Source organism: Bidens hawaiensis, unplaced genomic scaffold (genome assembly GCF_021521415.1).
Source record: "Bidens hawaiensis isolate Kalapana, Puna unplaced genomic scaffold, B.hawaiensis_p1.1 tig00025633_1, whole genome shotgun sequence".
NCBI lineage: Eukaryota > Viridiplantae > Streptophyta > Magnoliopsida > Asterales > Asteraceae > Bidens > Bidens hawaiensis.
In genome coordinates this window covers 80,978-93,092 of record NW_027494105.1, presented here as the reverse complement: position 1 = coordinate 93,092, position 12,115 = coordinate 80,978, and the positions used below count along the sequence as shown (strand labels likewise).

The 12,115-nt window shown below is 41.1% G+C and overlaps 1 protein-coding gene across 1 annotated transcript; it reads left to right on the top strand.

Annotated features, from left to right (window-relative positions):
* The first annotated feature begins 4,282 nt into the window (after positions 1-4,282).
* On the top strand, positions 4,283-6,461 carry LOC143571940 (uncharacterized). The gene is made up of 3 exons (XM_077057236.1): positions 4,283-4,575; positions 6,170-6,188; positions 6,231-6,461. The coding sequence occupies exons 1-3, from the start codon at positions 4,283-4,285 to the stop codon at positions 6,459-6,461; spliced, it is 543 nt and encodes a 180-aa protein (XP_076913351.1).
* Positions 6,462-12,115: the final 5,654 nt, after the last annotated feature.

Below are 12,115 nucleotides of genomic sequence, written 5' to 3'. Positions count from 1 at the left end.
CTAAAGTGACTAATATTGTGACTCCGAATGATTTTCGTCCCATCTCGTGCTGCAACACTTTATATAAATGCATTACCAAGATTATCTCGGTTCGTATGATGAAGGGGTTGGAGTCGTTAATTGATATTAATCAGTCAGCGTTTGTGCCTGGGCGTAGGATTTCTGATAATATCCTTTTGACCCAAGAATTAATGCATAATTACCACACTAATACAGGTCCGCCTAGATGTGCTTTTAAAGTTGATATCCAGAAAGCCTATGATACGGTCAGTTGGGACTTCATACGTGATATTCTTTTTGGGTATGGTTTCCACGATAAGATGATTCAGTGGATAATGGAGTGCATAACCACTTCTTCTTTTTCGATAGCAGTTAATGGGAATTTACACGGGTTCTTTAGTGGTAAAAGAGGTCTGAGACAGGGTGATCCGATGTCCCCTTATATTTTCACGCTGGTTATGCAAGCTCTCACGTTGATTCTGCATCGAAAGGTTCGTATTGATGGATCGTTCCGTTTTCATCGATGTTGTGAAAAGTTAAATATTATCAACATTTGCTTTGCGGATGATTTGTTCCTGTTTGCTCGTGGTGATGTGAATTCTGCTAAAATTATTATGGGGGCTCTGAATGATTTCAAAGATATGTCCGGGCTTACTCCGAGTGTTCCGAAAAGTACCCGCGTTTTTCTGTAATGTCCCGGACCGTGTTAAAGGTGGTATTTTGAATATTATGCCCTTTGTTGAAGGAAGGCTCCCGGTTAAATACTTGGGGGTTCCTCTTATATCCACGAGGTTAAATTACCGGGATTGTAAGAGGTTGCTGGATTGTATGGATAGTCGGATTGGAGATTGGAAGAATAAAACTTTATCTTTTGCGGGTAAATTGCAGCTGGTCAGGTCTGTTCTTTCGTCTTTATATATTTATTGGGCTGCTGTGTTTTCTCTCCCTTCTAGACTTATTGCTGATCTTGAGAAACGGATTAAAAACTTTCTTTGGGATTATGGTCAAAATAAGGGAAAGCATAAAGTCTCTTGGGATATTGTGTGTCGGCCGAAGTGTGAAGGTGGTTTGGGTATCCGGCGTATACGGGATGTCAATAACTCTCTGCTGGTTTATCATATTTGGAGCTTAATCAATGTGCGTAACTCGTTGTGGGTTAAATGGATTTATGAGTATAAAATGAAGGGGCGAAATTTTTGGAGCTTGCAGATTCCTAACTCGTGTACGTGGGGATGGAGGAAAATTCTTCAGTTCCGTCCTCAGATTAGAAAATTTATATGGCATGAAATTGGGAATGGGAGATCTACTTCAGTTTGGTATGATAAGTGGGATGAGATTTGTCCTTTAATTGAATATTTTAACCCTAGAGCTATTCATCGTGCTGGCTTGTCTTTGGAGACCTGTGTCAGTGATGTTGTTCATCATAATAACTGGGGTTGGCCGCCGGATTGGATTTTGAGGTATCCAATTCTTTTGAACCTAAAAGAAGTCAGCATTTGTCCGGATGAGAGGGACAAGATCGTGGTAATGGATGAGAATGGGACTTCAATGAATTTCTCGGCGTCTGGAATTTGGAATCTTATTCGGAGACCGGCTGATAAGGTGTCTTGGGTGCATGTTGTTTGGTTCTCTCAATGTGTTCCAAAACACTCCTTTATGTTGTGGATTGTGCTTCATGATAGGTTGAGCACGCAGAATCGTATTATGGGATGGAAAATTGGTGGGTATCCAAATTATAACTTGTATTGCTGCCCTCTTTGTAATGGAGAGCCGGATTCTCGTAACCACCTCTTCTTTGAGTGTAAGTTCTCTGCTGAGGTTTGGAGTATTGTAAGAATGAAAGGGAAGTTGCAGGGATGTAGGAATGGTTGGGCGAATATTCTTCAATATGTGTCTCAATTTGGAATGTCCAACTCTATTGAAAATGTTGTTAATCGGCTGCTATTTGGGGCTTCGGTTTACGTTATCTGGAAGGAGCGAAACAACCGGCTTTTCAAGAACTCTTTGAAGACCCCGAAGATGGTTGCGGACGAAATCATTAGGGGGACGCGCCTAAAGCTTATGACTCTAAAGTTCAAGAATTCTGAACGGGTTAATCGGGTTCTCGAGGATTGGCACTTTCCGCGGGGAGTTTCCCACCAGATTGATGATAATGGTTGATTTGTTTTAGTTTTGTTTATTTACATTGTTCTTGTGTAAGCTTTGGCTGTGTTTACCAATGTTTGGTGGTTTTGGTTTGTTTACTCTTGTATGGCATGTCATACATGAGAACTAATATGGCACTCTGTCATATTACTTGTACTTTTTGATTGTGTGGAATGCATTTAACCGGGTGAATCCCTTTACCCAAAAAACTTAAATGTATAAGTAATAACAAAAAACTATATGGGAAGAAAAACACATGTTAAGGTACATACTAAAACCATAAAAACTTTAGATGCTATAGTGAAAAGTAAAAAAAGTTACCAAAAAGAAATGCTATAGATCAAAATTGAAACAATTTTAAACTTAGGGGACTAAATTAAAACAATCGAAAATTAAAGGACTAAATATACAAAAAAAAATTAAATTGTACTGTAACAGTAATTATTTAATATATAGGGTAATGGCCTAATGGGTTTTTGGTAATTCTTCAACTTTCCGTTGGAATGCTGAGAATCCCTTCACCAGTATAAAGGAAAGCTAATTCCATCAAATTAATTAAAGCTTTTAAATTCCCATTTCTTAATTGACTAACAAACAAAATTTTGGAAGTAAAATTTTCTAATTCTATTTCTACAGATTACAAGAACCAAATCGACCCTTAGGTGCAGGGCCGGCCCATAGGGGTGGCAGGGTGGTCGATGGCCACAGGCCCGACACCCCGTTAGGCCCGAAATATTTATTTTTTTTTGAAAAAACTTATATGTATTTTTATTAAAAAAACAATATGTATATTTAATGTTTAAACACAATTACATAACCATTAGCTTAGTCTAGTGGCAAATGAGTATTAGTCACAACCATAAGGTTGTGGGTTCTAAACTCACTTGAGACATGTTTAATTTCTTTTTTTTTATACAAAAGTTTTTTACATAACCCAAATTATAACCAAGTAAACCAATATAAAAATTAAACTATTTAAACCCAACAAAATACTCCTTTTACTTCGGCCCAAAAATTTTTTTACCTTCGGCTCAAAATTTTTTTTGCTTTCTCGGAGCCGGCCCTGCTTAGGTGCATGCATGTGAAACACTTTTTACAAGCACATGGCCTTAGGAGGCTGCATTACATGTAAGGCGGTTCACGATGCCTACTCTAAAACAAAGGTTGTTGGCACAATTATTGTTTGGCCTAAGTGTAAAGCTCAACCCATGAATTGTTAGGGTTTATTATATTTGGTAATGTCTTGACTAGCAAGTTTGGTTAGTTTATATAAGCCGAGTTATGATTAGACATTAGAATAAGAAGTTGGTGCAACCAAGTTAGGGCTCATCAAGAGTCAAACCAAGTTAAGGTTTGAGAGTTTGTAATCAGTTTTTTGAGTTATATTTTCTGATTAATAAACAAGAGTTATTTGTTTACATCGTGTTGATTATCAATCTGGGACTTGAATTGGTATCAGAGCCGAGTTCAAGAAATCGATAATCGAGTTAACGGAGATCGGCGGCGAGCGGTAGGCTGAGGAGAAGCTATCACTAGCGCATATCGGAACCGAGTTGGGTTTCCGAATCGGAGGGTATTTTTGTTAAAGCGGGTTAGTCGGACCCGTGTGTCGGTGGTTCTTTCCTGTCCGACGGAAGTGATAGGAAGAACACAAGGGTTCTCGGGTTGTGTAGCTGGAGTCGGCAATCGGAGTGTAAGTGATTGTCGGCGGCAGGCAGCGAGGAGGTTGTTCGTGCGGCGACAATTCGAAAACAAGTTGGTTTCCGTCGAGGCACGGCTGGTTGTTGGCAACGGGGAATAATCCGTTTGTGGTTATTTGGAATAATTCCGGTTGCCTACGTTTGTCGTCTCAATTTTCATAAATGTGTGGTCTTATTTGACTTTGTGATTAAAGAAGTATATTAGGTTCACAAAAGTCAACTTGGTTTTGGGTGTGCACAGAAGCTCACGAAAAAAAAAACAAAAGTTTTGTATTTTTTTTTCAAGGCAGGTTCTAGTGTTTTACACATGTTCGGTTATTTCGAGAGTTATTCGTTAACCGGGTTTACGAACAAGTAGGTTCGTGTCTGAAAAGTTGTTCAGGACTGATTGGTTTGTAGTTGTTCAAAAGAAGTGGAGCAAAGGGGGTTTAACGTCAATGGCAGGTGACAAAGAAAGACCAATAATCCAACCCAAAGTGAGTGGGGGAATTTCGTTGCAGGTTCCAAAGTTGAATGAAACTAATTACATCACACGGGCGATTGTGGCGGAAGCGATATTGGATGATCAAGACCTATGGGAAGTTGTTCAACCAAAAGAGGGTGCGGTTATTGATGCGAAGAAAAATAAAACGGCAAGATCGTTTTTGTTTCAAGTGGTGGATGGCTATATTCTTCTTCAGATTTCTCAATACAAGAACGCCCGGGATATATGGACGGCTTTGAAGGCACGGTATGTTGGGGCCGAGCGAGTTCAAAAGGCTCGACTGCTAACGTTGAAAAGTGAATTTGAGAAACTGACGTATGTGAATATATATATAAATTTGGATAAAAGTTCCACACAAATCGGGTTTTAAAAATGGTTTTCACCAACAACCAAACCACACACGAAAGGCAAGTGTACCTATCGTTTGTAGCAAAGTATCGGTAAGAACCGAATGTCAATCCATGGACACGGCGAACTTTTGATAATAAATCTTTGTAATTAATTTAACCAAACAAGCAATCAAATTGATTTTTCAAATTACTAAACTAACTTATAACAATAACAAAGCAAATAAAATACAACTAACAATCAATCCAAACAAGGCTACTTAGACTATGCATCCACTTAAACTTAGTGACAAAATGACAATGATAATGGCAAACATCATGTATTAAGCATCAATATCAAATTCCAATCAAGGCAACCTAATACTAACAACACAACATCATGATGGGTGTTTCTCAAGATAATAACCATAGATTAGTAAGTTTGTCAAAACTACCTAATCTCATAATTAAAGGAAAACTAGCATTAAAACAACAAACTAACCACCTAAAATCATGTAAAATAGACAAGCTCAAGAACACTAGTTAAACACATGAATATTTTAAATTAGCAAAATATAAACTAAGGATTATGGCCTTAACCTCTAGCAAACATCAACCAACTCAAAGAATCATGTTATCACCATACAATTTTCCAATATCAAGTGATAGGTTTCATGCTTGTTAAAATTCATAACCAAATTAATTTCCACTAGTCATTCCTAACTTAGTGATATGAACAAAGTATGCATATACAAGCTAAGTTCATAAACAAATACTTAACACATAGTTTTCCAACATATTATGGTCAAGCATCTATCAAACTAACAAGACTAGGAATTAAAACAAGCATTCAACCATTAAACTCTATTCAAGAACATATCATAAACTTGAATAACATCAACTTGCCAAAATCATGCATAAATAAATATCACATAAGTAAAAGTTTCAACATAATCTAAGTAACAAAAGTATTAGCCCATAAGGCTTGATACAACAAACAAAATCAAAGTAGTCTTACAAAGCATTGTTAAGAACAAGAAATTGCAAACTAAGATGGATGATGATTGCTACTTGCAAGGATGATCACACAAGATGGAAGCCTTGAATTCTCTCTAGCAAACAAACATTAATTTTCCAGCAAGTTTAGAGAATTCCCCTAAGGCTTCACCCTTGAAATGGAGATAATGGAGGTGTATTTATGCTTCCTGGACGTCTGGCATGGGCCCTTACACGGGCATCACGGTCGTGCATATAAGTGAAAAGTCAACACCCCGCTTTAGTCTGACCAAAAGGTCAAATTTCTCTGTTCTGGCACGGTCATTGGCATGACCCCGCACGGTCATGCAAGTCTTGCACGGGCATCCGCACGGGCATGCACGGTCGTGCAGGTCTGGCAGAATGCTGTTTTTGCCTCCGAAACGCCATCTTTTCGTGTTTTCTTTGTCAGGCGGGCGCCCGGACCTGCAAATTCACAAATAACTCAAATAAGTACCTAAAACAATGAATTTGCATAGATTTCGGTATAAATATGAGGTTAATTTGATGCAATAAGATGTACACTTTGTGTTACATCAGAAACTCAAGATGGCGGAAAACGAGACTGTTGACGAGTTTGCGGGAAAAATAACAAGTATGGTTTCAAAGGCAACGAGTCTAGGTCAAGTGTTCGAGCAAGATGTCTTGGTGAAGAAGTTACTAGATGCGGTTCCAGATAACTACTTTCAACTCGTAGCCTCAATCGAGCAAAGTGTTGATCTCGATAGTTTGATGTTTGAAGATGCTATTGGAATACTTAAAGGCATTTGAGGAACGTTTACGAAGGAGAGAGCGCACTTCAAATTCGCAAGACTAGTTACTTTTCAATCGATCGGAAAGTAGTTATAAAGGCAAGTCGTATGATCAGTCTGGTAGCCGAGGTAAGGGTTGGTCGAGTTCACAGGGGCGTGGAAGAGGCCGTGAAACAGGAGGCCCAGACCGAGACGATGAGGACCAAGATGGTTGCGAAAACCGAGTTGGTCAAGATCATGGGTCATAAGGGACAAAGAAGAACCAATGATCGTCAATAGGGAAGAAAGGATATATCACAGGCTCAGTGTTACCGTTGTGATGAGTTTGGTCACTTTGTGTAACACCCCGACCAAAGGCGGATTATACATCGGGGCGCCACATATTGTTTCATTACTCGTGACACTATTGGTGTCAATATTTATTAATACACATTTTATCGCGCACGCGCAGCGGGGAAAATAAAGAACATAAATCAAACATAAATCAATATATTATAAATTATAACATCCAAACAACATTAACTTGTCCTGATACATTTTAATTCTAGGTCCAAAAGTAAAAACGTCCTATGTGTCCACAAGCTCCAAACAGCTACTGCAAGCCTGAACATGTGTTAAAATAAACGTCAAACACTTGCGTGTTGGTGAGAAATCAAGTTTAATACTATACATAGATAACAATAAATCTGCGTGCAACATGTGTATGTCTGGTTTTCAACAAGGGTGTAATCTGATCGGGACCAACTCTAAGAGACAAGACTGCCAGTGCTCACAATTGAGCTCACAAACAAGACTAACTGTGCATGTGTAAACAAAAGAGAAAATCATAAACGAATGTTCTCCCGTGTTCATCTAATGGTACCATGAAAACTGCGGAATAGACCGTCCATACGGTTAATGATCCACACATACAAATAAACAGCCAAGTCTACGTCCTCAACACATGGGATACTGCGCGACTAAAGTTCATAAACAAGTTTGAGACTCTAAGTTTGTATGAACACATGAACATCCCAAAATATTAAAAACAAAAAGGGATTAGATACGAGATAACTCACTTGATAAAGATGCGATGTAAGATAATGCAAGAACCAACTCTTAAACAAGCAAAGTTAACCTATAATTAAAGATTATGTTTCAACGATCGGTTTTAGGTCTAGATAATAAGTTAGCATAATTAATAAGTAAATTATTATATATGATATATTACCGGAAAAGCAGGAAGAACAAGGAGGAAGACGGAGGCAAGAGAGGAGGCGGCAGGAGGACAACGGCAGAGAGCAAAAAGGGAGGAAGAGATAATAAGAGAGATTAAGTGTTTTGTGTGAAGTGTTAGGAAAATATTATTATTATTTATAGAGAAACCCTAGGAGACATAAACCCTAGAAAAAGGGGAAAAGATCTCAAAAAGTAAAAGAAAAGATATCAACGGTAAAAAGTTCTGAAAAGTAAAGATATCAAAAGATATGGCAGCCGCAGGGGGCAAGATAAAGCTGACAGGGAACAGTAAAAAGCATGGGCGGATCAGATAAAGGTACTGGTCAAGCATGGCAAAAGCAGATCTCAAAAGATTATGTCAGTCACTTTATCTGTCAACCAATGGGGTTGGTGCGCATGCTGCGCCGAAAGTAACTATTCAGACATTAGATGGGTTAGGTCAACGGCTCAAAAGATAAGACAACACAAAAGCAAACGGCTAGATTTAAACAGAAGATACAAGGGTTAAGCGCGGGAAGGCTGAGTGCGCGAGCGCGAAGGCTGGCACAACAATCCTTAGCGCACTGCGGGAAGAATCACATCCTTAGCGTGCTGCGTGAAGAATAAGAATTCTAAGCGCATCGCGGGAAGAACATGCATTCTTAGCGCATTGCGGGAAGAACATGCATTCTTAGCGCGCTGCGAGAAGAGTTCTCTTCACGCATCGCAGGAACAAGATGTCTTCACGCAGGCTTCCATGTAAGGAGTCTGGCGCGTGGAGCTGCAGACATCCTTAGGCGGGAAGAACCAAAGGACAAGCAAAGAGTTGAGGGAAACAAGGCTTAAGGGCGGGACGGCGACAAGAGGGAAAAGAAGGCGGAATGAGAGAAGGAAGAGGGAGGGGACGGCGGAAAGAAAGAGAGAGAAAGAGGCGGGAAGGAAATATATATTTTTATTATTAAAAGTAAAATATAAGTATAAATAAATATTAAATCATAAAAGAAAGAGATCGGGTCAGAGAAACGGGTACCTGGGTCGGGTCGGATCAGGGCAGATGTCACAGTCTCCCCTACTTTAAGAAATTTCGTCCCGAAATTTATCTCGAAGTAGGTTGCGCAGAGAACAGGTGCGGGTACTTGATCTTCATTTGATCTTCCCTTTCCCATGTAAACTCGGCTCCGCGCTTGGACTCCCAGCGAACTTTCACGATGGGGATACGACTGCGCTTGGTTTGCTTAACCTCGCGATCCATAATCTCAACAGGCTTCTCAACGAAATGCATAGTTTCCATCAACTTGAACTTCATCAAGTGGAATGTGAAGGTTCTCGTCAGCTAAACACTTCTTGAGATTGGATACATGGAACGTTGGATGCACATTACTGAGCGCGGGCGGCAGGTCAAGTCTGTAGGCAACTTTTCCCACACGCGCGAGAATCTTGAATGGACCAACATAACGAGGAGCAAGCTTACCTTTCTTCCCAAAGCGGACAACACCTTTCCAAGGCGACACTTTGAGGAGAACAAGATCACCAACTTGAAATTCGAGAGGCTTTCGCCTGCGATCTGCGTAACTCTTCTGTCGGCTTCTGGCAGTCAGCAGATGATCACGGATCTTGGCGATTTTATCGGTTGTCTCTTGAACAAGTTCGGGTCCTGTGATTTGAGTTTCACCCACTTCGCTCCAACAAATCGGGGAGCGGCACTTACGACCGTAAAGTGCTTCAAATGGGGCCATACCAATACTGGAATGATAGCTGTTATTATAAGAGAACTCGATCAAAGGCAGGTGCGAATCCCAATTACCTCCAAAGTCAAGAACACAAGATCGGAGCATATCCTCAAGAGTTTGAATAGTTCGCTCAGACTGACCGTCAGTCTGAGGATGATATGCCGTACTCATGTCCAAGCGAGTTCCTAGCGCAGATTGGAGAGATTTCCAAAAGCGAGATATAAAACGGCCATCGCGATCGGATATGATGCTCAAAGGAGTACCATGGCGGCAGACAATTTCCTTGACATAAAGCTGCGCGAGTTGCTCAACACGGTAGTTTTCACGAATGGGCAGGAAGTGAGCAGACTTAGTCAATCGATCCACTATTACCCAAATGCTATCATGCTTGCTTGCTGTCAAAGGTAACTTGGTAATAAAGTCCATCGCTACACATTCCCATTTCCACGTAGGAATTTCTGGTTGTTCGAGCAAACCAGATGGGCGTTGGTGTTCAGCTTTAACTTTAGAACAAGTCAGGCACTTAGCTACGAACACAGCAATATCCTTTTTCATACCGGGCCACCAATAAGTTATGCGCAAATCCTTGTACATCTTATCAGCGCCAGGATGAATAGAATACCGAGATTTGTGCGCTTCACTCAGGATATCAGCGCGAAGATTCTCATCACAAGGGATCCAGATGCGACTGAGATAGCAGAGAATTCCACTCAGATTAGGGACAAAGAGTGCTTCCGCGCCACACGCTAACTCGGCGCGAAGGTTACCATTACTGATGGATGCGCGCTGCGCGTCACGAATACGCGATTCAAGGTTGCTTTGAATCGGCGCGAAGTGAAGCTGGGTGCGCGGCAAGATACAGTTAAGTTGGCAGGGTTTTCGGCTGAGCGCATCGGCTACCACATTAGCCTTACCAGGGTGATACCGGATCTCACAATCGTAATCGCTGATGAGTTCGTTCCATCGGCGTTGCCTCATGTTAAGTTCCTTTTGACCAAAGATATGCTGAAGGCTTTTATGGTCAGTGTAGAGGATACACTTAGTACCATAAAGGTAGTGTCTCCAGATCTTCAAGGCAAAAACAACTGCACCAAGTTCGAGGTCGTGAGTTGTATAATTCTTTTCATGAACCTTAAGTTGCCTTGATGCGTAAGCGATAACCTTGCCTCGTTGCATAAGAACACAACCGAGACCTTGGTTGGATGCATCGCAATACACGACAAAATCATCATTACCCTCAGGTAGCGCAAGAACAGGAGCTTTACACAACAAACGCTTGAGCGTCAGAAAGGCTTCTTCTTGCTTCGAGCCCCAAATATACGGTTTACCTTTGTGCGTCAGAGCTGTTAAAGGCAAAGCGATCTTCGAGAAGTTCGAAATAAAGCGCCGGTAATAACCAGCTAAGCCTAGAAAGGAACGGATCTCAGAAGGAGAGGATGGCGTAATCCAGTTCTTGATTGCTTCAATCTTGGATGGGTCGACATGAATACCCATCTTGTTTACAACATGACCAAGAAACTGTACTTCATCAGACCAGAATTCACACTTGGAAAGCTTAGCATAGAGCTGCTCGGTTCGAAGCTTCTGCAACACTAACCGAAGATGTTGCTCATGCTCGGCCTTGGTCTTAGAATACACCAGAACATCATCGATAAACACGATCACGAATTTATCCAAGAAAGGCCTACACACCCGATTCATTAGATCCATGAAAACGGCGGGTGCGTTGGTTAGACCGAAGGACATGACCAAGAATTCAAAATGGCCATAACGAGTTCGAAAAGCAGTTTTCGGAACATCTTCATCGCGGATACGCAACTGGTGATAGCCAGAGCGGAGATCAATCTTCGAGAAACAAGAGGCACCTTGGAGTTGATCAAAGAGGTCGTCAATACGCGGTAAGGGATACCGGTTTTTAATGGTGAGTTTGTTCAACTCGCGGTAATCAATACACATGCGAAACGATCCATCTTTCTTTTTAACGAACAACACCGGAGCACCCCAGGGCGAAGAGCTAGGGCGAATGAATCCTTTAGCAGTCAACTCTTGAAGTTGGCTGGCCAATTCTTGCATCTCAGCGGGTGCAAGACGATAAGGAGATTTAGCTACGGGGGAAGCACCAGGGACAAGATCAATACGGAACTCGACTTCACGAGCGGGAGGGATACCAGGAAGATCATCAGGAAAAACTTCAGGGAAATCACGCACAACAGGGATATCGCGAAGCTTCTTTTCTTCAACAGGTTTAACCACATGGGCTAGAAATGCAATACACTTCTTCCGCATGAGTCTTTGGGCTTCGGCGCAAGACATAAGTTTAAGACCACTGGAGGGTTTTTCGCCGTAAATATGAAGATCACCATTTTCTCGAGGAATGCGAATCAACTTCTTGGCGCAATTAACTTCGGCGCGATTATGCGAGAGCCAGTCCATACCAATGATAACATCAAAGCTTCCAAGAGGCATAGGGATGAGGTCGATCAGAAAATCGTTTTCGTTAAGGTTAAGCGTACAATCTTTAATCACCGAGTTAATTAAAACAGTTTCACCGTTAGCCAATTCAACTGAAAAATCTTCTTTTAAATCGTTGCGCGGTCGCGCAAGCTTCTGCTCGAAGGCGCGAGAGATAAAACTTCGATCGGCGCCAGTATCAAAAAGTACAGAAGCATAAAATCCGTTAAGCAAAAATGTACCATTAACTACGTCATTATTCGCTTGCGCTTGGTGCGCGGTTATGTTAAAAGCT

Bases quoted from the DNA above. Each gene is read 5' to 3' on its own strand.
- LOC143571940 (XM_077057236.1), top strand. From the start codon at position 4,283: ATGGCAGGTGACAAAGAAAGACCAATAATCCAACCCAAAGTGAGTGGG.